A 27,412-nucleotide genomic window follows, 5' to 3' on the forward strand; every position below is an offset into this window, starting at 1 on the left:
ATGATGTTAATTTCGTTTAACTTGTGCTTTACTCCCCTCCTTATATAAATACTCTTAGTTCTTGCGCTGATCCAAAAGGGAAATTATGATGATTGTAACTTCCGTTATTTATAACAAATTGAAAGGTATAGCATTTACATGTTTTTGTCCAATTCAAGACCGATTAGTGACTATTATTACTCTTCCTTACACCTTCCCAATCAATATACTAATATTACAATTGTTATTGAATTGGTGGCATACGAATTTTCTAAAATGAAAATGTATTTTAAAACCCTCCGCTGATCTCATATTTATTTAAATTTTAAGAATTCTGTCAAGATTTCTTAACAATATTATACCATTTTCTTTAATGTTTGAATATGTTTAAAATCTGTTTTTAATATTAAATACAAATATTTTAATATGAAAATATCTCAATTATTTATTAACATGATATTCTTTCAAATTTTACCTTAACTTTTTTTTGCATTAAAATATTAAAGGTACTGTAAGAGGAGCTGTAGGAGTATTCTTTTTATACCCTGTACCCAAAGGGTACAAGGGTATATTAGTTTAGTGCGAGTGCACATGGAACACACAGAAGGAGGCTTGGTAGACCCCACAAAGTATATATATTCTTGATCAGCATGACAAGCCGAGTCGATATAGCCATGTCCGTCTGTCCGTCTGTCCGTCTGTCCGTCTGTCTGTCCGTCTGTCTGTCTGTATGAACGCAAGGATCTCCGAAAGTATAAGAGCTAGAATAACCAAACTTGGTATACAGATTCTCCTGAGACCGAGAAAGGACGAGTTTGTTCATTTTTTCTGATCCACCCCCCCACTCCCCCCCTATTAACGATTTTCTATAACTCCCGTAATTCTTGGAATTTTGAACTAAAATTTGGTAGTCACATTAGGTTAGTAATTATATAACCGTATACCAAGTCTCATTATGATAGAATGATCGGAAAGAAAGTTATAGCCATATAACCAGGCTCAATGCACACATACATACATATGTACAAGTACACAAACACGCATAGACACGATTCTGATGTAATTGTAAATGTATGTATGCATGCATGGAATATTTTATATTTAATTAGTTAATATTTAGTTAATTAATTAAATTAATTTAGTTAATTAATTTAATTAAATTAATTAATTAATTTAATTACTTTTTTGTGGGGTGGTACAGGGTATTTAAGAGTTGAGCCTGCTCGACTTTAGCATTCCTTTCTTGTTTTTTTTTTTTTTTTTGTTACTCGACTAACATAAACTTAATAATCAAGCAAAGCTTGTGGACATTTAATGTTTGATAGTCACTTGACTATTCATAGATTGTGGTTTTCCTCATTAGTCTATTACTACTTAGCTCGACAAGCATTAAGCTCTAATTTAACCTGATAGTTTGTCAGCTTTTTCTATAATGCAGCCACACTTTTTAAGCGCCATCAACTAATCAGCAGTCACTGCCACATGGACGAGTGGATTGCCAAAAGCAAAAACTCACGCTCAATTAATCAAAAGCCTAAACTAATTAGCTAATTCCAAGTTCAGCTTCAACTGCGGCAAGGGCGCGTGCTCACATCATCATTCAATTGAGAGTCATGCCTGCTTCTAATGGTTATATAAACTTGCAACAACAACCACATAACTGCAGCAGCAATTTGTTGCTATGTTTGGACGTAAGTACATTGATCTTACCTAACAGTGAACAGCAGCAGTAGCAGTAGCAGCCACGATAGCCAGCGAGCTCTGACGCAAATTGTTGCCATAACAAAGTCGCGTGTGGCACGACCAACAACAACAGCACGTGAATTGGATGCATCGCGACACGTGGGATGTACATTAGTATTGAGCTAAGCAATACTGGCTAACAAGAACATGAGACCGATAAGTACGTAGGAAACTGCAGCGAACGAAATGCGCAAATAACTAATAGAAAAAGTGTGTATATATAGAGGATAGGTACTTGTATGTATGCAAATAGTACATCTACGCATATCCACTTGATACAGAAAGCTAGGAGCAAGGCAGGGCAAGTTTACATAAATTAATTAAACATGAACAAGTAACGTGAGCGATTCAGCAACAACAGCAACAAAAATACGACCACTTGCGAAATAAAACAAAAAAATTTCGATGTTACGTATTCGCCGCATGTGCCGGCAACGATTCACACACAATACATGTAAATACTATATATACATATATCTGTGCTTACGATACTCGGCTTTAGGCAGTCTGTTTGAAAAATGTGCCGTTTTGGAAAGACAAGACTATCTATATGGGACTATCTTCTTGGAATTTTTATTTTGTATAATGGATAATATATATTTTGTTTGGAATGTGTGAAATAAAGAGCTTAGTGATTTACTATTTTTATTCCAATTAGTAGTACTATTTCAAATGTTGTATTCAAAACAAATTACTGAATACTCAATCTTTATTTACTGCAATTAATTTTGACCTAAACTTTGCTCTTGTTTTTTAACTATTAAATAATGAACCTTAGTTTAAAAGATTAAGGATATATTGTGATCAAGAAAAAACCTCCAATTCTAATCTCTCAATGATTTAATTCCATATACATTAATTATATGCATCTATTATAAAAGTTTTGAAATAATAATGTAAAAAATTATTAATATTGTGGGTTTCTTCTTGAAGTGCGACTGCAAACACAAATAGTTCAATATATATTATGCGTCATCATTTTTTCTAGTCTTTATTTTGTCAATTTCAATTTCGTTTCAATTTTTGTCAGACTAGCTAAACAGTTTCGCGTCATCGTTTTAGAGATTATCACAAGTCTTTGTTTATTATAAACCGATTTTTTCTTCAATTTCGAATTTTCTTTCTTGATTATTTAATTTTTTCTATTTAGGATAAGTATTTTAGTTTCATTATTTCACTTTAATCTCTTCCTTTACATACTTTGATGTTGATAAATAAATAGATGAATAAATATTAATAATTTAACGAATATAAGTGAATTAAGTATTATTCAATTGTTCATATTAAATATTTTCGCTTTTCATATAATCTTTTATATTTTAAAATCCACCTCTAACTACTATATTACTATTCAACACTGAAGGGTTCACAATATCGGTTTCATTTCACCTTTCTTCCATGTTATTAGATGCTTATATACACCTTTCATTATAAATAATGTTTTGGATACTCTTTAAAAAACTTTTACGAATTGGATAAGCACTATGTAAGGGGCCTAGTTTAAAACTAAGTATTTGGTGATGTTTTCAGTCCTACGATATTAGTCCTACTCATCAAACAGCCCTCGCATTGGGCTTACTCACCATAGCTCAGCACGATGCTCGATTGTGTGACTGCATTGTTGGCTGCTGCGGCGGCTGCCGATCCCGTTACCGCGGTGGCAACGCCGTGAAGTCGTCTTGTGTCTTTCATGCTCGAGGCTCGCAACTGTTTTTTCTCCGAGCATATAGTGGGCGTCATTGCAACTGCAATAAAGAGCAAAGGCACAAGGTTAATTAAAAGAGAAAAGGGAAAAATTACAATTAAGGCGAAGCAAATGCGGAGCCAATTAGCTGCACATTTGGAAAACGACTGTGAATGGCAGAACACGTGCGAAGCTCATGAGCCGTGCCTTCTCTCTAGGCCACGGCGTACAAAGCGCCTTGCGTCAGCATGGAAACATATACATATGTATGTACTTAGTATACATACATACATACATATGTATGAATGCATATAAAATAGCAGCAGCAACAGAAACGCAACAACATTTGCAATCAAAAATACAAACACAATTTCGACGGGTTCAATAAACTCGCATAATTGCGGTATTGTTGACGCTTTCCTGCTTAATTTTTGGTCTCAGTTTTGCTGCGATTTGCGGCTCAAAGAAATTCGCATTTTATTTTCAGTGATTTCGTCATTGTCTGGGGCCGCAAAGATTTCGTTAATGATTTATTTTTGCACGCGCAAAAATCTTTGCTTACTGTCTTCATATCTCTGGGCCAGGGGCCCCGACAACGGCAACGGCAGAAGCGGCGCCAACGCAAGTTTCAACAAAACCGGATGCACACAGCTCTCCCAAATGAAGCTCCATCTGAAGCTGAGCAGGCCGAGCTATGTGAATGTCTTACTGGAGATTGATGATGCTTTTTGGATGGCCAATTGCTTTAAAAAGTTTTCGGAGTAGCAGAAAGATTTATAAATTTAAGGATGATGTTAAATAACAACATTTTGCTATCATAGACGAGACATTGCACTCACTTCTTGGGGATAGTAAGTAAGCACTTCAAATACTTATCCTACCCTTGTAGTATTAAACTATTATGTTTGAATTTTCGTTTTCTTAACCCTTTTTATAAGCCTGCTTATAAATAATATCATCCAATATGAAGAACATTTTTTTGTCTGCATAAGTTAGTTTTTCAGTAATTTCTTATTTATGTGTACTTTCGAAATCATTAAATTCTTTAGAGCGATATTTCTGGTCTTTTTAGCTATTATTACCTGTTTAATACCGCGTTTTTAATTTATTTGACATGAAATCGATTCGTAAATACGATTTGTAAAGGGCAGCAAACCTGTATGTCAGAAAAATAAAGAAACCAGAGGTAAATTAAACCTTACTTGGACAACTTGTGTTTAGTTACAACCAGTCTATACAGCACTAACTGTGATGGTTAAGTTTCGCGTGGCCATAATGTGGGGGCACAAGCCCTTAACGGCGTACGCAGCTGCCTTCTTTACGGCCTAATTGGTCAGGCCTCCAACAAAAAGACGCATTACCCTTGTACCCATCTAGTCTGCCATGCGCTCAAAGTCACTCAAAGCGGACTAAGTCACTTGGCTGTCATTAGAGCAACACGTTGGCATCTTAAGATGCTTGGGTTTGGCTTCGGTTGTACTATATATAACTACACGTGTATATATTTACACACGCATGAATGTCGGGGGAGAAGGAGTGGGCGTTGCGGTTGGCGAGGGCTGGCCACCCACAAAAAATGTATCTTTATTAACGCAATGCACAAGGAACTGATGTTAAACCTTCATTGGGAATGGCCTTTTTATCTCTCTCCCTTTCTGTCTCTCTCTCTCTCCTTTCTATCTGACTCTTTTCTTGTGGCCAATTTTGGAAAAGGTAAACAATGTTGTGTAGGCCCAGGTGCAGAGGCTTTAGACGCACGCAGTCAATCAAAAAGGCTGCTAAGCATCGAAACAAATTCCAAATATTTGAAAGTATACGCCGAATTTGATGTCGATGGGCGTAAATAAGGGTGGGCGGGATGGAATCAATGTCTGTCTTCTTGCTCTTCTAGATTATGTTGTTCTTGTTATTGCTGTTGTTGTTGCTGGTGGGCTGTCAGGCAGATGAGTCCGCCGGCAAGGCATTGAAGCAGACAGGCATTCAAATTCGACTTGTAAACCCCCCGAGCAGAGTGTAGAGCCGAAAACAACAGCAATGAAGTTGTCGACGGCACGTGTATCTTTCGGGTGTAATTACATTTCAGAAAGTACGCACTCTCTCTCACTCACACAGGCACTTCCACACAGACAGAAAGACAGAAAGGCAGAATAACAGACGACAGACATGCAATTTTAAGCAGCAGATGAGGAAAATATTCAGGCCGCAGAGAAATTTCCATGCTGACTTGCCTTTTAAATATCGTGGGTGGAATTGTTCAGTCATCGTTGCGGGGCGACTAAGCGGATCTCTCCAATACCCAGCCACAATTGTCAATATGTTTGTAAGTGCGTTGAAATTACTTTTTATTTCATTTATGCGTTTGTTCCTCTATCTGACAGAAAATAGAAAATTCAGATTTCTAGCTGCTGGCCATGAGGAAATGTAACAGAAACCGAAATGCGTAACAGAAATGCGTAACTTAACTGAAGCCCCAACGGCATATTGGATGTGCACGCGCCTCGTTTTCTTCTTTCGTTTTTTATCCTCGTTTTTTGCCTTCCATTTTTTTATTTTTTATTTTAGGCGACCCAAATTGTACGTCATACCTTACTTTACGAACGAGACGGCAGTCAACGCATGACTATGAATTTTTTTTTGTCGTAAACAAAAACCAATAAGGCCAGTACAGTAGGCGGTAAAAGTCTTTCACGAACGATTACTTTAACAAAAATTTAACTATCAACAAATAAAGCAAAGATTTCAGTAGAGAAACCATTTTTAGTTTGGTAAATTGTACATCGTAATGAAATATTTATTTTTAAATTGCGAAACAATATGTAATATTCAAGTTGAAATGGGATACAAATGAAATAGTCTTTGGGTTCGTGTTTTCCAAATTCCAAATTACATGTTGACAAACAAAAATAAAATCATTTGCTGTCATCTCAAATGAAACACCTTGATATGTTTTTTAGTTTAATTTTGGTTCCAATTTCGAGTCGTTTTGAACAAACTTCACTATGAAATGATATTCTATTAGGAAATTGAAATTTTCTATTCACATAATTCTAACTATGTTCTAAGATTCTCCCTTCACTCGTAAACTGTAAAAACACACTTTATATATAATTAAGTGGATAAGGTTTTATTGCCTGTACTCTTCATTATTAACTAATTATAGATACACACCAATTTATGAAAAAGGTTGTGAATAAATTAAATGAAATGATATTTTCTAAGATTCTATTCTCTGTTTCTTTTCTGAAGAAACGGGTCCTCAAAACGCATAATCCATGTTAGTTTTTTGGTAGAATTCATTTTAAAATTTATTTCTGGACTAAAATCGTTTTACACGCAAAAGTTTTGTTTGTTCTTTGGGAATTGTTTAACGAGTATTTGTATGTTGCTTTTGGTATTCTATGTTACATTTTTCTTTATGTTCGCAATGACAACATTCCTTACTTTTGCCAACCAGTATACATATCTAGTATAACTACATAGGACTAGCACATCCTTGTACATACGTGTATATGTATATCTATGTAAATTCTCTCAATCAATATCGTATGCGCAACTCATCGCCTTCAGGCTTTTAGAAACAGAAAACAGAAAAGCAAAATGCACGATGACTGTGTCCCAAAACGTAGAGCCAGGCCTACACGTGCCGACAACAAAAAAACGAGACGGCCGTAAAAAAAACCAAAAAACAAAAAGGGTTTACTCATCCGCATTATATGAAAACTGTGAATGCGTGCGGCATGAGTCAAGTGTTGTTACACAATTTGAAACACGTTTCGGCCGGCACCTGTAGCTATAGTTAAAGTCCCTCTCTCTAGACATGGCTTTTGCTAATGGGATTTTGGCGACGCTGCGTGCGCATAAATAATGCCAAATAATTGTTCGACACGACACGCAAGCAGCCCGACAAGCGACAACGAGACAGAGTCCCAGACATTGACAACTGTAGAAAAAGATAAGACAGGGCAACCAGAGACAAGTCAAAAGAAAACATAACCGAAACTTCCACACTCTAGCTATAAGAAGTTACTCCAGCATCTCCCTAAATAGGCTGATATGTTAAAGAAAATATAGCACCAACCAGGAATAAACTGAACTGGATCTGTGCAGAATCGATTGCTCGCTGTTTTCAGTAATAGATTTAGAGATAAGTAGTTTCCACTATAGCTTACTAAAAAAAAATGAAGTCATTATACTTATACTCCTCTTGGTTTTTCTTTTCAGATGTCTTGCGTTATTACACTGAGAGACCTTGCTATATAATAAATATATCAAAAAGCGTTGTTAGACGTTGATTTGACGAGTATTCTTATCGTACAAGTCTGAAATATTTATTGGGTAACGGCTAATTTATGTGGACACCCAAATCGGGATCACTACCCGTCTGCCCATTTGAACGTCACAAGCTTGAGACGAAGTTTATAGTGTCCATAAACTCGAAAGTGTAGAAAGGCAACGTGCAGATCGCTACTGGCCCAGTCGTTGACTTTTGACACAAACGGAAATTGTGTGTTGCTTGAATTGTTGGGGCGTTACGGAAAAAACAGTTCCGTCGGCAACAGCAACAGCAAGAGCGACGAGAACGACAAACAAAAGAGCGTCAGCGATATGTGAAATTGTTATTGTCATCGCACAACACGCGCTTGTTGCAAGCTATACTCGTACGGGAATGAGGGAAAGTTCAAGGAACCCCGGACCAAAGCGAGGCGTTGCTGTTTCAAGTTTATTTGGCGTGTGTGATACGTTAACGTAAACGTCAAATGCCTCCGGGCACTGGCGAATCAGTCGTGGCAGCCGGCACTACCCTGCACCCTTCCCCTTATCGTAAAGCACACACAACAACAAGAATAACAACAACAACAGCAATATTGTGATGTTGATGCAAACACCGCTCGTGTGCTTATGTTATGACAACACGCAAGGCATGGAAAAGCGTTTTATATTGCACTTGGGTTTCATTTTCTAAAACGTCGCTTACCCACACACACACACATATGTAAATATACAAGCACACCCATACACATGCAAGTATTCTCATTAGCTGGCATCATTTAGTTTGTGTTTTTAAATGGAAACACGTGTCGCAGTTTGACAATCAGTTCTGGTGCCACAGTGCGTATAAGTAATGCAACGATAAATACTGCAGCAAATGTGTTTTAAAAAAGTATATATAGTATACACTTTATTCAGCTTTTAGGGGATTTAAATTACTAGACCGGAGCTGAATGCCAAATAAATATACAGCTTGTTTTTATAAGTATATTTTGACAAAAAGTCCCTTTAGTCTTGTTTAGAAAAATGAACCCCAATTGTATGCCGATCCTCATTTGCATTGAGTTCCATTTCCACTCAACAAACAAATGACATCACCGGCTGTAGCTTTAAAAATACAATATAATTGTAACTGTAACTATAATTGTGTCGATATATGTAAAAGATATCGATGTGAGCTCTATTGAGTAACACACGGAAATTCAGAGAAGACAGTTCGTTGAATTCACTACAAATGTCTTGTTATTGTTACTTAAAATAGTCAACCCATGGGCATGAAATATTATTTTATTTTATCAATTTTACTTGTCCAGAAGATGAAAAAAAAAAAAAAACCTAGCTCACAAAAATATCGCATTTGTCTAGTATCTGTCTAGATATTCTTCTTGGCAATTTCAAATTATTTTCAATATTCGAATACGTAAAGACACTCATGCTTGAATCTCAATAATGATCGATTTCTACATCTATTGTTGACCTGTCCAGTTTTATATTTTCTTAAAATATATGAAATGTTTTGTGTGTGTCAGACTGTGTGGAAAACACTATGAACGATCGAAGCATCGATTTATTGCTCAACATTTACTCAATATTTATAATGTTTTAGACTTTTGCAATGGTTTTTTTAAGGCATTTCTAAAAATAAGGATTCATAAAACTAATCTGATGTATTTATGTTTGCTTATTAGCTGGCTTTAGGACAACTCTTTCACATCTTTGCGAATGAACCAAGTCTTTTCCTTTTACATCTAGAGACGTTCAAGCTAACTCTTTAAAAAACACACACGCAATCGACATGTGGAAAAGCTATCGGATTACACAATTTACATTCCAATATCGTATGCCTTCCTAATAGAATCATCAAATGCATGCATGCATATTAAGTCTCTTCAAGCAGACATGTCATTCTCATGTCGCTACACACCAACCTGGCGTATACACAATGAACCAATTGGAGGCATCGTTTAACTTATCTAAATGACACAGCAAGAAGCTTGTTTTCTCACAGCGTGCTTGAATTGCAGAGTAAACAGAAAACCATTATATAATTCAGCACATCAACGTTTACTGTGCAACAGCGCGTATGAGTAATTTGGCTTCTAATTGAGTGCAGAGACTCCAACTAATTGTGATTGCACAATTTTTGCGCAATGCATTAAGCAGAGAACTCGTTTCAATATTTTGATGCGATGCTGACGCAATTTATTTACATATATGAACATTTTATTTTTCATAACCGACATCTATCGAGTAGGAAAAGTGAATTTTCCTTCAAACGTACATATGTATGTATGTGAGATTGCCAAGGACAGTAAAGGAATTTTGTGCGCATGGAGAAAACCAAAAGTTGGGCCGAAATGACAGCGAAATGTTTTGGCCACGTGTCTGACAAAAGTCCAGCTAAGTACTTACATACACGATTATATTCTTACAATAGATATACTGTCAGAAACTAGAAAAAGGAATAGTTTAAATGAAATATAAATTATAATGCAGGCACACGTGTTGGGAAACCGAAATGTAAGCCGATTGATTCAAATAATACACTGAATATCCCTAGGATTAATAAAGACTGTTCAGCAGCTGTACGTATTTCAATAGTAAAAATATTGCAAAAATATACAATTTAACACCATTATATACATACCATTGCGAATTGGATTAAGTTTTGGTTAATCTAAAAGAAGTATTAAGGAGTAGGAAAAGAATTTAAAGGAAAGTGTAATTAAATCAGAATAAACTGAATATAGAAAGCGGAAAGAGCACGTCTTTTAAGAACCAGGCCACACAAAATGTATACATTTGAGGTTCATTTCCGACTTACAACACTAGTTTTAGCAAATACCTGGTATTATTGTTAAAGTAATCAAAAATTATTGCTTTTGTTAGCATTACATTGCAAATGATAGTGCTAGGCCAACATTTGTGCTTTTTATTGCGTATACGCACTGTTTACTCTTCATATCAGGTTGTGTTCACAGCTGAGGCACGCGTTTCGCACCAAATAATACAAATAATACAAAATCCCCCAAAACTTTCCATACCGTAAACGAGTAGTATTTTGTCTTCCTTACTTGCGTTTGCATTTGCCATGTTTGCTTATTCAGTTCTACTCGTATGTGTGGTGTGATTTCTTTTTCGCCATTTCGCTTGTTTGTTGTCAGTTGGGATTGGGTTTTGACCACCGTACTGCTGCTATTATAGTTGCTATTGTTGCTGTAATTTAAGTCAGCAATGAAAGCAACAACTACAACTACAATAGGCAAAGTGCTAATTTTCTTGTTATCTGAGCACATGCGCATGAAATGGAAAAAAATAAATGAGAGAGGGGGCGCGACAACAAAAGCAACAACAACAACAACAACACCAGTAGCGAAAAAACATTCACACACGAGCTAAGGCAATCAACATGCGTCATAATTGTATTTAGATACGGATGAAGTTCCAAAACGAGCCGTAACGACCGGCACGTTTACAGATAGATGCGAGTGGACACACAGATAGAGAGACAGACAGACGGTAGGCGGTTGAGTGTGTAAAATGTTAAAGAGTTAGTGTGTCAATGAACAATGAATAATTAAAGTATGTGACAGACAGAAGGAAGCATCTCCGACCCCATAAGTCTGTTGGTCTGTCTGTTCATATGTCTGTTCATATGTCTGTCAGGATGTACACCTGCAATTCGGAAACGGCTGAGCCGACATTGAGCAAACTTTGTATTTAGATTCTTCTAATCCTCAGGCAACACGAGTTTATTTTAGTTTTGTGATTTTTCCCCCTTCTTCTTCTATCGTCCATTTAAACCGAACTGTTCTGCTCTGTTTCTGGCACTCTAGAATAGTGAGCATGATATTCTTTTCTTAGACCGCAGGATGGCATTCAAATTTGTTGAATTTACTTAAAAAGTGTCTGAAAAGCTGAAAGAACAAAATCAAGTTGTAACACTACTGAAGCATTCTAACTTTGTTTGCATATTTTATATGAGTACTATATGCCTGGCAATCACCTAGTTGTTTCTATTTGCTTATGTAGGTAGATTGCATTGAACTTTGCTAACACGCTTGGGTTGTGTAGTAAGAAGCTGGATGAGGATGGAGCTAAGGGCACATGCATGCCAGCAATATGCGCCATCGTGTAATGCTTCGGAGAGGCGATAAAAATTTATGACGGCGACAAGAAGGCAAATAAAAATCATTAAACGAGACACACGTGTACCAAATGACCCAATTGCTTTTGGACTCAGCTCCAGCTATACAAGAGCGCAGAACAACAAAAAAAACCCAATAGCAAACAAAAAGTAAACCACGCGCGAAATAAAAGCAATGTTGTCTTTTTTTGTTGGTTTGAAGACGGACGGATGTTGAGCAAACAGCAGCTCGTTAAGAGACTGACAGCCAGACGACGGGCAGCTCAGATAGACAGGCAAACAGGCAAACAGGCAATCAGACATACATACATATATTTGGAGTGGTAAGTAGGCCCCTCAGTAGGCCAGGAGGCTTGAATTGAAGTTACGCGTTGGCATCGCCATTCCAAAGCGTTAGTCAACAAGCCAGCATCGATTTAATTACGCAGCAATTTTATTTACTTGCCACGAATTTTTATGGTCCAAACATTTGGCAACGTCACATCATACAAACATTTTTATAATATAGTACATACTATAATTCTTTGCAGCTGGCGCATTGCAAATAAACATATAGTTGAATAAAATCCTTTAAAACTTTTTCAAAAACAAGAAACAACAATAATCTTCATCTAATCTACAGCTAATCGCCAAAATTTAAATCATAAATCCATGGAGTTGGCTGCCTTCTAAAATCTAGCTGCAAAATTCTATTTGTTGGCTTTTTATGACGCATGTGGCGTACTCGTAAAAACGGAATAGAGATGAACGATGGACATTATGCTGTGGGCGGAAGCGTGGGCGTGGGAGCATTTCTTGCCCACTGCGCTTCACATTTTGTCATTAGCACAGCAAATTCTTGAAGCTTCGTCCTCACTGTATAGTTTGTGGGCACAAATTTTATTACGCATAAATATTCGGTGGGCTGCAGCGCATTCCACTATCTCAATACACATATTTTTTATAACATCATATGGAATAGATACTCGCTAGCCATAAATGATGCAACAACGTCAAGGGAACTATTGATAAGCCTGCTGATTTACTTGTAAGTGAGTCACACAAGATAGCAAGATATGGCCGCAGAATCCCACGAAAATGCTACATAGATAAGCCCTTATGTCGCTGAAAATTTGATGCATATCATGACATTGAAATAGGAATAACGCGAAAACATAACATGACGAATATTAGTGCCGCTTCAAACAAAATAAATGGACTGTAAGTGTACTCGTATATAATTAAAATTTTTAAGCTCGAATGAAATGAAGAAATTTGAAATCGAAAACAATCCAAAACACAAATAAAAACTCCCTCTGATCAAGGCTTAAGGGGCTTCGATCGATGGGACTGGTTCCTTGACACTGCGGCTTAACTGCGGTTTTACTTTGATTGTACTCTTTTATTTTCTTCTTTTAGACTAACGGATTATTTTTGGATTTTTGATTATTATTCCAACACTTTTCATCATATTTGGAAGACTCCAATAACTCAATTAATTATACGTACTTCCGCGTACTTTGATTTATTTAACTAACGAATGATTTTAAATACAAGCAAACCACTTTCAAACAAACCCTCAACTTCCGTATTGTTTCTAACCTTACAGATAGCTTGTTAAACAGCCAATATGTTACAGCTTCATCTGAATTTTTACACTTTCAACACAAAGAAGCGGCGCCAATTCATTGAGAGGCAAATTTCGGTTAGCACGACCTTCAGCTTAGCATGTGGCAGACAAAGCGCCACTCCATTAGCACTATATACGAGTCAAAACATTAGCAAATTAGCTAAACGTTTCGATCGATATCTCCGCCATTAAATGTTTAGCTAATAAATGTTAAAAGCAAAACAAGTTTTCGAATTCACGAAAACTATAAAGCAATTTTCGAACGCAGCTGTCATAAAGTGGAGCGCTAAGTGGCTCTATTGCAGAAGACCTATTGGAATGGTTTCGATTATTGCTTACAATACATACTATATACACTGATAAAAAAGTTGCATTGTACAGATGAATATTTTGATATTAAATTTAATGTTCTACCATTTCATATTCAAATCAAATATAAACATGGTAAATTTTACTAAAAACATATTCAATTACTGATTCTAATATGAATATTATTCAAAACAAATTGTAGAACTTCGTTATTAAAGTGTTCCATATTCAATTTAATGTTGAACCATATTAAATATACATATGCACACACTTCAAAAAACAAATAGGTAAATTTACTATATTCCGTAGTAAATTATAATATTTTTCTCAACTTTAAGTTCGAGTTTCTTGTAGTCGATTTAAATATACTAGAAATATATTAAATTTCAATTGCTAGAATTCTCAAGTCGGTTTTCAGTGTAAGCGATTGACATACAGATGTGGTCGTTAGGTATGTATGTTCCAAGTAAGTGTTATTCAATCAGATGGTCCTCACTTTAAATGTTAATATTGATCCAAACTATATATCCCCTTACTAGGCATAAAAAACATCCAGATAATTAATTCATAATAACAAAAGACATTTAAAATTACTCTCCGCTAATAAATGGTTCTATAGAAAAAGAAATTATATATATAGAAATAAAATATGCATCATGGAAATGTTAATATTGAAGAGAGTTAAAAAAAACCAGTAGAGTAGACAAAAAAGTGGAAAAAATATTTTATAATTGTAAAAAATAAACCTTCGGCGCGAATCAAACCCAAGTCTCCACATCATCACTTGTGATTTAATATCGTCACACTTTAAATTTAATATTTTAATATTAAATTTTTAAATTTAAGTGTGCACACTTTATATTTACTAAAACACACGATGGTGCAAAATCGATGGTAAAAATAGTTAAACCTACGTGTAAATATTGAAATTACCGTGGTTTTTTTTATCAGTGTATAGCTGAGTATATTAAAGCCACATGGGGTGGTTCCCTTGTCTGACAAGTAATCTCTTATGTACACGAAAACTTTCTGCACTTTATTGTTTAGTGTTTTCTTGACGTTGTTTCGATTTCGACAGACAATGGTACTGTTGATCGTTTTATACGAATTCGCCATGCGCCAGTGAATGAATGAATTTAACGGCTCATGTATTCACTTTAATCGCTGTGTCTGTTTTTATTTGTTCCCCTTGAATTCCGTTTGGTATTAAAATTTAGCGACAAATTTGTTGCTTATTTATTTTCTTTGCTTCTTTCTACCACACTCTCCCGCCGTGTGGCTGTCGTTGCCGTTTTGGTCATTTAATTGACATATCATAATATTCGACGCGCATTTAACGTAATTAATTAGTTGGAATATCTGTATGTATGTGCATAGTATGTGTAAAAAACTTGGCCAGCAACAAGGCGTCGTCAGTGGCACGTGTAGCCGCGACAAGAACGCCAGCTGTGAACTGTTGATGTATGGGGCGTATACTTAATATGGCTGTGTGCATGTGGGTGGGTGTGTGTGCTTAGACAGCCACTTGATGCATGAGCTGGCTTTTTTTGGGGGTGGCGGCCCACATTTCCGGTCACCCGTGCCTCTCCACACCCACAATCATGCAATTAGCAACACTTAATACAACTAAATAAATACAAATCGCTTTTTAAAATACAATTACGATACCGAAGCCCCAATAATTAAAGTCCAACAAAATTGAAAGCACTGCTGCCAAATATCACTTGAGTAATGACCGCTGATAGCAACACAACAGCAACAATAATGGCAGGAGCCATATAAAAATTGTCTATAATTAAAAGGTCTGAAATCATATGCGAAATCTACAAAATGCGCGTGTTGGACATTTCACGCTTGGAAATCGAAAAACGTTTGGCGCGTGCAACAAACAACAACCGTTTATTCTCCCTAGAGATGGACGTTCGTCGTGACTCGTGATATCCATGATTGAGAACAATATTTTAAATTGATTAAAAAAAGGAAAACTGGGATGAAATCAAAAGACATTCATTTGTCCATTTTTTCCATTTATCATTTATTGAATTGATGTCCACGTTGATAGAAAATGATCAGAAGATTGGCTCGAAAACATACGAAACCGATAAGTTATTCATGTAGGTGCACCACTATTTTTTTGCGTTCCAATTTTTCTATTTATTCTTTTTTAATATTCAGCACAATATTATGAATCGATTTCCTCATTTCACATTTATTTCAATTTATTGCAGTTAAATAGTTTTTTAGAAGAAACACCTCAGACATAATCAAACAGTTATTAAAATAAACGATATTGTATATATATTTTTGAACCAAGAAAAAATGTAAGGAAACAACATTGTTTATATTGTTTTCATATAAACAAATCTGACAAATATCGTATATTGATTTAATGTTTGGTATATTTCAATGCATCAATCGCAAAAGTCACGTAGGTAAAGCAAATCTAAAAATCTTCCCTTCTCCTCGCAATTCTAGAAATCTCTCCTCCCCTGAGCAACAACAACACCAAAACAACAAAACGCTGACATTGCTCAATATTTCACGCTGTCATTGTTGTTGTTGTTGCTATCTTAGGCACTAAAGCTGTCTCGTGTCGAGCAACAACGCTTGCCAAGTTTGTCGCGCCTTTGTGTTTTGAATTTCCGTTTGAACAAAATGCAAACAGCATTAACAAGAATACAAAAATAATAATAATAATAAAGCGTGTTGCCAAAAAAATATGGCCAGCAAAAATAATTCAAATTATTAATATTCTCTTTTTTGTTTGGCGCATGTTTGAAGCGTGCAAAGAATTTATTTTTATATCGTCTTTCTTCGTGATTAATGTTCCTATGAAATATAAATAAATGACATGAATGGCTTAAATAATTATGTGTGAAATGTTCAAACAAAACAAACACGTGCGTCTAAATTGAATTCTCAAACAAATTTAAAATAGAGCCCGATAAAAATATTCGCAAATTAAAAAAATGAAGCTATAACTATCTTTATTAATTAATTAATGAAGTTTGACTGAAATTACAATTTTAAAGTTAACAAAAATATGATCGATTAAGATGTTTTCCATTATATATAAGATAGATAATAAATGAATTCAATCAATTTTATAAGTCAAGCTTGTTTTCACTTTATACATATACAAAAGTTATGATTATTTTATTCAGCAAACATTTAAAGTGATCTTAAACTTAAAATTAAAATCCATGATTTGAAAGCAATTTTGCATTTGGTTGTAAGCTTTGTATTTCACAAAATTGGCTTTTCTAATTCTCTTAATAAACTTATTCAACATCAATCAATTTCGCTGAATAGTTTTATTCCATATACTTATTAAAGCCCATTTTAAGCATCCGGCAAAGTATTGCAAAAATTGCTAGGGGTGAGCATTGTCTAAGTTGGTTAGATTCACTGGAAAGACCAATTAACTGGTTGGCAAGACTTCAAAGTTCGACATCATATACACACATACTCGTATGATAATATGTAAGTCTCTTATCGCACACATGCCACACACACACACACTCACAAATGGGTGTGTCACTATTTTCGGAGAACGTATGCAAAATTAATCAAAAGTATTAAGCGCGTGCACGTCATAAGTAAAAAATAAGTGTGAACATTTAAAATAGCACCGAAAGGTTGGCACAACACAGCAACAACAAAATAAAAGGTAAAGTTGCCGCTGTCGACAGTATTCCCTCCGTCTCCAGCCGCGATCTCCCTTTGCCCATGCTGCTGTCGTTGTCGCTGACGCTGACATAGAAAATATATTCCGCGCGTGGCTTGATAAGTCAGTCATTCATCTGATGGGGCGGCGCGCTCGTATGAGTGCGCCAAACACCAGCGCCCGTTTGCCACCGATGTTGCCACAGTTCAGGTTACACGACAAGCTTGCCACAGGACCAGCTAAGTAGCTAAAGTATGTGCGTTGGCATAAGTGGAAGTGGAAGTTTGTTGGTTGAATGGCGTCGCTTTCAAAGTCCGCAGCGATGGCGAGAAGGGGGCAGAAAAAACAAAGGCAAGTGAGTGTAGGAGGCGCTCGTCAATGGCGGCGCGTGTGTTTGCTTTCATTGTTTTTCGAGGCGCTCTTGTTGTTGTTTACCCATAATTATCATTATTGCCAACATATGCACTCACTTACTACTTATATACCGCTACTGTCAAGCCTCCATAAAATAAATTTATGGTTAGTATACTTCTAAATTAATGGCCAGCTTTAGCTCGCGTTGCAGTCATACATTATTTAATTGAATTCATGATAGAAGTCTCGCTCGGCTATCATCGTTTTATCAGCATTTTATTTATTTAAGTAATAAATAATACATTTTTTATTTGCTTCCCTATTTGATATTTATTTATTTAAATAATTTTTTTATGTCTAAATAGAATTTCAAAACGAGTCGCTCTAGACATTGCCATCTGTCTGTCCGTCTGTCTGTATGACCGCAAGTATCTCCAAACTTGGTATGCATGTTCTTCTAAGTTCAATACATGATTAACCACTTTTTTGAAGAGCAAAAACTTTTGGTAAAGGGTTCATTTATATCGATACATGTGAAAGCAAAAATTTCCACTCCGCCGCTAAAGACGTGTTCTAATAACTTCAGTAATTATTTGATTCAATCACATAAGGAAGCTTTACCCATAAATTCAATTTCTGCCAATGCTAATTTGTTTAATTTGACTTTATTTTAATTAATTTTATGTAAACGATCGGAACAATTTAATGCATATCACAGGCACATATAGAAGCTGAAAAGCTACATACTTCTATAACGTACGAGCACCGTACTTGTAGATATGTACATGTGTATGTACACGTACCTAAATATATGTACATACATGTCCACGCGCGTGTGCGTTTAATTTATGTTAGACTAGACACTTGGCCACCAAAGAAAGAAAGCGCAAAAATAATTCACTAATGTGAACATAAAATGAGGAAAACCCAGAATAGAATAAATAAAAGTATAATAATAATAACGCTTGGCCGAAAATCAACCGGTCGTTCCTTCTCAGTCGCCATGGAAAAGTTCCCACACGTGCAGCGTTTTATGGCCACAAAGAAACTCGCAAAGAATGCCGATGATGACGATAGCGATGGCAGTGGCGATGGCAATGTCAATGATGATAATAATGATGGTGACGCCAACATCGACAGCGAAGCCACAAAACTCGCAGGCAGTTTGTCAGGTGTCCAAGAAAATGAAAAGTCAGGCAATTGACTGTTCCTCCCCCGACTCGTATCATTTTTAATGTCTGTATGGCTGTGTGCGCGCACATTAAACTTGTTGCCAGCTGCCGCACCAACACCGCTGTAGGTCCACAATGGCGCTCACACCAATGGGCACCCCTTACACACACATCGAAGCACACGCGCGTGCAATATTTTATACCTACAGGGGAACACTGTAAGCGTAACTAAGCGGCGTGTGCCTCGCGTTATTGGGTCAGCAATTAGGTGCTGTGCTCGGGGTAGGGGGTGTTTGCGGTTATTCCTCTTCTACTTCCAGTTGTTGATTTACTGTGCAACTAAATAGCCCCCTCAAAATGGGAGCACAAATGGACTGGGGAGTTCACGGCGCTATTTTTAGATTTCCGCTGGTAACTTCCAAAATGTCTAATTAAACGTAACATTTCGCTCGCATACAACCACAATTTACGGCCATTTTAATATTCAAATAAGCTAGGTTGTCAATGAGTTTTCCCATTTGGGGAAATGCAAAAGAGTAACCATAATGGTTTTTACTCCTGTAATAAAGATGAACCTTTGCTGTCCAACTATTTGCAAAATCAAATTTATTGCTCTGGCAAAAAGGATGTCTCTAAAGACCCCATAAGTTCGCATTTTTTAGGTTACTATTTTAAAATGCATTTTTGTTGTCACTTCCTATTTTCTTGGCGACATTATACAAGATAATGTAATACTTATTTTATTTATATGTTAGTATGGGATGTAAGAGAGAGATTTGTACAACTATTTTATTACTATGCTTCCTTTACAATGCATTATTTTTATTATTTTACTTGTATATAAAAATTCAAATATCTAGAGTAAAAGATATATAGGATAAAAAGAAGGTAGAGAAATGTATAGAATTGTAATTGTTACTAGTATATTGCAAAGGGTAGTCATTTGGCTATAATGTTTTGGTGCGAGAGGCTCTCACTTCCTATAGTTGAGTTAAACTATTTTGTGAACACACATGGCATTTAATCAACAAATATTACATTTACATATCATTAAATAAAATACATTCCCACAAACAAATAAACCACAAATATTACATAAGTATACACATATCTAGTTGCTTACTGGTATACAAACAACTTAATAATGAAAGTTAACCAAATGCTTACAAAATTTGCACTTGATGCAATTTTTCAACTTGTTTTTATTAATTTCATAAAAAATTCCTCCCAAACTTTTCAATATATAATAGCTTTTAATTGAGTGACTAAGGCAACAACTGTATTGTGGTTTTAACCGCTTAAAGCTAGACTCAGCAGCGCAAGTTTGCAAACATTTTGCGAACAAAAAAAAGGAAAAAATAAAAAATTTGAATAAAGCCCATATAATGTCTAAAAAATTAGCCAATTTTTACTGTTATTATACTTGGTTGTGTTTTTTGTGGCCCCTCGTGTGTTTGTCATGTTTCTAATTTAACTTTTATGGCATTACGGTAGCCGTTTGTTACAATTTAAGACGGGCACAAACACACACAGACATAGACTCAAATGCAAACACGTGTGGCTCAGACAAAAAACAACAGATGAAGCAATGGGGGAGAAGCAAATGGAAAAAGCAGCGTAAACGAAGAGGAAAACAAAAATTAATTTGTAGTTGCCTGCATAAATTAAAAAGACTTTGTCATTCAATCGCCGTCAGACGTCGGACGCTTGTTGGGTTGGCGGCCACTTGGCGATAATTTCATAGCCACGAGCTGCGATTTTTTTTTTTTTTTTTTTTTTTTTGAAGCAAATGGGTCACAGACGCAGTCGGAGAAAGACCAGCAGAAAGGGACGGGGTTAGCGAAGCAAACTTATAACAGCGGCCCCCCCTTAATCTAAAACACAAGCAGGCCGAGGCACACAAGCGAAAAGTAAAGCTTCCCCAACACAGACACACACGCATAAAGAGCGAGCGAGAGAGAGAGAGAGAGAGAGAGAGGGAGTGATAGGCAGAGTAAGGCGGGAGAGACGGAAAGGCAAACACACGGGCAGCAGAGAATCACATGCTGTTAATGAATTTTTTATGCCGGCAAGCAGAACGGCGTCGACAGCGCAACGAAGCTTTTCCTACAACGACGCTGTCTGAATGTGCGTGTGAGTCTGTTTCTGTGTGCGTGCATGCTGCTCGCTCTTGTTGTTTTTATTGAATTAACGGCGCACGTGTTGCTTGGCCAAGCTGCGCGCGCTCCCCTTTTGTCCACAATTTGGGCCAAAGCTAGAAGCTGACGGCGTCGTTGTTGTTGGTGCTGCCGCTGCCGCTGCCCTGATCAACGACCGGCGCATGTACACACATACATTCATACATGCACACTCATTCGAAAATTCTCAATCCACATACATACATACATACATGCGGTAGATTGTGAGACGCGTCGCTTCAGCTTGAAGTTTTAATGCGCTACGCGTTCAAGGAAAAATGATAAATTTCCTAGGCGTTTTGTGTTCGCTGCGAATGGACGAGTTTTGTGGCCTAATAAATTAATGTTCTGTCATAAACTTGCATTAAATACAGTTTATACACACATTTATTTATGTATATATGTACATATGTATACATATGCCTGTAAAATATTGTGGTACGGCCTCCTGTGCCTTCGTTTATTTTTAATAGAAATTAAAGCTTGTTTTTATTTGCAATTCCATGTCATGTTATTGACGTTCATGAAAACCATAAATAGTAGGGTTTATTTCGTTGAGCAGGTGCCAACAAATTTGGTCCACGAGTATTGGAAGCATTCAATATGGAAAGACTGAAAACCAACACACATTTAAATACGTGTGTGGCTGGTATAACAATGTCAGCACTGTTGTTGGAAATAGTTGATGTTTTTAAAGTTCACTTAAACACGCTTTGATCCCATAAACCTCAGAAGCCCTTAACAGAAAATGATTATTTACACAACACATACATATATGTATATACGTACACACAAATGTATGTATGTACACACATAGTTTATCTAAATTTTAAATTTGTATGGACAATGTTTCATTCTCTGCGGAAATGTCTAAAAATAGACTTATTTTGTTTTAATCCGCTATGTTGAGTACTAATGATTTTGAATGCCGCCGATAAGGATAGCTTATTTTGGAAATTTAGAATTTCTTGGGAACACCGACATAATTTTGTTGAAACAATTATACAACAGCTGATTAGACGGAAGCTTTAAGTAAAATATTACAAAACTAACATGATTTATGGTACCAGCAGTTCAGCATGAATGCTAACCTACCTCAATCGGAATTTATAGGAGGAGATATATAAATCTTTTTTTGTTGGAATCGATTATGGCATAACAACTGTATAAAGCCCTGCAACAGTATACTTCCTCTTCAATAGTAAACATAAATTGTTATATTTGTTTCATCATTTGTGAAATCTCCCACAAAATAAATTTAACAACCCAACAAAATTATGAAATGAACACGTGTTGTTTTATGTTGAGCTTACATTGCGTTTTACTACATTCATAAAATATGAAACTTTTATGACCAATGCTCTATAAGGGTGACCAAGCTAAATTTTGTTTATTACTAAGACGATCTTCCTAACGGTTTTACAAGAATAACCGATTTATGAATTCAATTATGTATGTGCATATAATTATATCTCATTGCCTCCGTAGCGTATATCAAAGTTTTGAGCCAAACAAACGGATTGATTCATGGAAATAAACAAACAGCTGCTGTCTTTGCAACAATAGTCAAAGCCAGAGTCCCACACGCGCACTCGAATGCTACAGCAGCCGCCAAAACCATCGTCATCATCACAGAGCCATCAAAAAGCCACGAAGTCTTACGCACTCTCAGCCAGTGGGACAGAGTCTGTCTGCAGACAGACGCCATCGCCGATGTCGCTGAAGTGGGGACTGATTGATATGACGGCGCACATTTCGACGACTTGATAAGTCAGATTCAGAGTCTGCTTTTATTTGGATTCTCGAGAACCGGAATCGCTATTCACACGCTTAACACATGAACGTTTTTGCCGTTCGGCACAGTTAAATACATAGAATGCCGCACATGCTCTACACATGCATACATACACATACTATATGAATGTAGGATGTACATACACACATATCTCGAGCGTTGGGTGTAACATTTTGTAAACAAATGTTTGTCTTATACAATATAAAGTCGTTGGCACTGCTGGCTCACTTTGTATACATTAACACATTTTAAAGTTATGGCATTTTATGTTGAACAAATAAGCGCGAGCAACAAAAGCAAAAAAAAAAAAAGAAACAACAACGACAGCCGCCTTTGGGGTCGCAACCGAAATTGCTTGTCTGACTGACTAACTGTCGGCACGTTTTTTGCAAGGCGCAAAAAATTAGGCAGCCAGTCAACATGTTCCCCTACATCCAAGCCCCGCGCCAACCAACCGTCCGACGAGCATTGCCCAACCTTTTTCGCATGTGTTTTGTCTCACATTTATTTGCACTCGCACGTTTCCAGTGCCATCTGTGTCGTCATCTCTATCACATACCCTTGCCAAAGCCATAACGAATTAGAAATTATCTTTGCAACGGCTGAGGTATAACAGCCCATACACTAAAGAGCCGTAGCACGCTAAAATGCATACAAATTGAACATTCTTGTATAGAGAATATTCTCTATTCTTTTCCCTCTTTATTAGGTATTTTCCAAATAATATTTATTTAATAATTGAAGTTTCATTTTGCAAATCTGGAGTTTAATCCAATCTTCCGCATGCTACAATTTTATGATATGAATGAAATCGAGATGCTCGTTTCACGCACTGATTTTTAATACTTTTAAAATTGTTAGTAGCAACAGGATTACTATAAAACGCAATTCAGTTTTGTATTTACAAATTTTCAAGTTCTTTAGAACCGCTCGGGTAGCAAAAAGATAGTTTCCACTAATAGTTCCTGTTGTTTTTCTGTCAAATTTTATTAATAGGGAGGGTTCTAGATTCATAGAAATGTCAATGGGAGTATACAAAATCAAAGGGTATTTAATCGACGGTATGTCAATATATGTTGATTTCCACATTTTTTCTTCTACTTTTTAACATGCGTGTGTTGAGCTTTAACCAACAACAAAAAAGACAAGCCACAAGTTTTTTGGGATTTACTGTTTTGTTGTTTTTTTTTTCGCAAAAACTCCATGGTAGCTGCTTGGCATTGTTTTGGTTTTTGTCGTGCATTGCAGCATAATTAGTCGAGCGATTCATTTTCAGTGGCATTGCAGCGTGGGAGAAATCAATATTACACATACGTCATGTGATCCAGAGAGTGCAGAGTGCAGTAAGCCCTAAAGGGCATATTCTCCTACATGTGTGTATATAGCATGCGTCATCAACAGATGACGCTGCTAGTGAGACCGTTAAGCAGCATTTGGATATATAGAAGCATATGCTCTCGAAGGGGGCCAACACTCCTACACTGACCTAAATTCGTCCTTGGAGAAGGTGAGACGCACAATTTCAAAATAAATAAATGCTGCACAGCATCAAAATGAACAGATGGCGGGAGGGACATTTTTTATGCTAGAGAGTGGGCGAGAATGAAGGCAGACCAAGTAAGAGAGAGAGAGAGAGAGAGAGTGAGAGAGAGAATAAACGGCAAGAGAACGTCAAGTTAAAAGCTCACAACCGGATATGGAATGCAATTTTTTACACAAACACTGGCACGCGCGCATAACTGTGGGCTGCGGAAGCTGCGAGGCACGGGCGTTACACCCACACCAACCAACACATATGTGTAGACATATGTATGTATGTATGTATATAGCCGAAGGCTTAGCTAATGTACTGCCTCAAGATTTATGAACATTTACCGTGGCGTTGCAGACGGCACGTTTGCATAATTTATGCGCATTATGGGGGCAGCATTTCATTATTTCTTCATTGTATGAATTGTTATTGTTCTCATTTTTTGTTTTTCTTATTCTGGCAGGGGCCACTCACCCGTTTGTTTGCTGGTTTGATTTGCTTCCAGGAAGTGCCGCAGGAATGTTATTTCAAAATTAGCTTAGGTATGTATGTGACTAACAGCTGTTTGGCTTTAAACATACGATTGTATGTGAGTATTTAATTCCAGGAACTGCCTGTTTTTTTTCACTTCAAGTTTGGACACACTAACACACTCACATGTGCACAATTGGGGCAACAATACCACTACCACTACCAGCACCAGCGATAATGGCAACAGAAACACGTTTACTTAATTTATTGCACGCTCATTGAAACTAATGAGCATTTTTGTTGTTTTCACACGCTTTTAATCTCTTCTAGTAGGTAGTAGGTTGTAGACAGGCGCTGGCGTACCTCCGTGAGTGTTTATTTTGTCTGTTTTTGTATGTATGCGTGTTTACAATCAGCGGGCAGCAATCATAGACAAGGATTGTCTATGACGACGACGGTCACGGCGACTGAGACTCTGACTGCGACTGCGAGGCTGTTACCAACACGCGCGCAAACAAAAACTTTCGCTTTCGTTTAACTACAACAACAACAACAGTCCGCACGAGCTATACACGTACACACACACACACTAACCCGCACGAGCTCTCCAAATCAACGTGCAAAACCGATGTACGAAAATACGAAATTAAATTGTTGCTCCGGCCTCTTACACGTACATATAGTAGTACTTGTATGTATGTATCTGAACCTTGACTCGCTAGCCTAACAATGAGATCCGCACCAAACGAAAGCGCAACGCTGAATGAACGTGCGCGACGATTGCGCTTCGCTTTAAATGGCTCATGCAGCGACAGCGGACGCACACCCGACACGAAGTTCCACTTCGTTTTGCAAAGCGATGCGAGTGTTGGCGAATTCTGAAGGTATTTAGAAAACCTAATGAGAGGAGCTGTGTTGCTATGATTAATTAATTTTAAAAAGTTTAGCAGATGGTGTTAAGTTTCAATGTATATTTATTGCAGGTTTTTGAAAATTCAGTGTTGAAATTTGGCGTCTCCTCATTGATAAGGCATAAACATTTTTTCACAAAAATAAAATAATAAAATTGTTATTAGATATTTTTGTTATTTCTATATAGGCCTTGATTTCCTAAGTTTTATGTAGTATGAGTTCTGCATTGTTTGATATTTTTTTCACATTGATAGCTCTGTTTGTCGATAATATAAATAAAGAAACAAAAAAAAATAATTAAATAAAATTCAATTTATAAATATATAGTATAGAGAAATATTAGGAAAAATACGAGTTAGAAATAGAATCTTAAGACAAATAATTTCTTCCTTTCTAGTCATCAAGCTTTTTTCACATAATTATTTTTCATCACCAAATCAAATCGTTTTTATCCACAACAATATTTTACATTTATTTATTTAAAATTAAATTAGAGCGTGATAATTAAATTCAATCTATCTTTTTAAAGCTAGATACTGATTCCCGGTAACAGTATTTAAAAAATTCTCGTAATGGATTTTCTTTTCAAAATATTTGTGACAAAATTACTGTAAATATGTGTGTAATACACACTGTGTATAATAAAATGCACGTATGCACATGACCACAACCAATGTTATTGATTATTGCCTCACTTTCTTGAGTTCAAATGTTATCAGTCACTTCTTGTGACAATTTCCAAAAAATTTCATCAGCAGTTCCTTACCACTCGAACATGGGGCAATTCTTTGCGTATCCATTTACCAATACCTATAAATATACTTTGCAAGTCCAATTTGTGCATTCCAATACTTGTATTGTGGCTACGTGATGACATTTGTATTTAGACGCCCACGCGTTTCTATGCCGGCTCATCGCTGACGCCTGACCTGCGCACCATGTGGTGGCGGACAATGTTTGAGTGTTTGGTTAATGTTGCGGCAACATTGTTGCCAATGTACAAGTTTGGCTAAGCAACCTAAGCAAGTTCGCTCGCAACATTTGTCGTTAACACTTACACTAGCAGCACCAGAGCAGTCGGTTTTTCGGAATGCTTAAGCTTTTATTTTGTGTGTTGCTATTGCTATTGCTGCTCTACTCTTTTTTTTATATTATTGTTGAATGCTGGCGTCGCTGCTGCCGCTTTGCCGCTCTGCCGCTACCGCATCGTTCTTCTTCGCGATGCTGCCGCTGCCCCCACAGACCCCCTGTTCTAAACAAGTTGTCGCACGTGTCGGAAATTTTGTTACGGCCGATTGCTTTTTTTTCCTTTAGTGGTGTCTGTGCGGCTGTTGTAGACTGTTGGGTGTGTGAGTGAATGGGTCGGTTGGAGTGTGTATGTGTGCGAATTTATGTGTGTGTGTGTGCGGGTTCGTGGCTGTGGCTTTTGCCTTTGCCTTTGCTGTTTATATTGTGGGGTTGAATGTCGTTGGCGGGTGTGAAAGTTTTGCCAAGGCGTGCAACTCTGTGCAGATTTACGTTGCGTACGGGTGTGTGGGTGTGTGTGAATGTGAATGTGTATATGTATGCTTGGGAGCGTGTGTATGTGTGTAT

General features: G+C 36.7%; 1 protein-coding gene across 1 annotated transcript in view; it reads right to left on the minus strand.

Annotated features, from left to right (window-relative positions):
• Positions 1-25,610, minus strand: part of LOC115625227 (homeobox protein 2) — a 35,358-nt gene extending 9,748 nt beyond the window's left edge. The window contains exons 1-2 of the mRNA XM_030520210.1: positions 24,911-25,610; positions 3,306-3,467 (exon numbers count right to left, since the gene is read on the minus strand). Coding sequence (XP_030376070.1) covers positions 3,306-3,462 — 157 coding nt within the window. The 5' untranslated portion in view covers positions 3,463-3,467; positions 24,911-25,610. The remainder of the gene's footprint in view (positions 1-3,305; positions 3,468-24,910) is intronic.
• Between the last annotated feature and the right edge of the window lie 1,802 nt (positions 25,611-27,412).

This window comes from Scaptodrosophila lebanonensis, unplaced genomic scaffold, assembly GCF_003285725.1.
Source record: "Scaptodrosophila lebanonensis strain 11010-0011.00,11010-0021.00 unplaced genomic scaffold, SlebRS2 tig00000072-arrow-pilon, whole genome shotgun sequence".
NCBI classification, from domain to species: domain Eukaryota; kingdom Metazoa; phylum Arthropoda; class Insecta; order Diptera; family Drosophilidae; genus Scaptodrosophila; species Scaptodrosophila lebanonensis.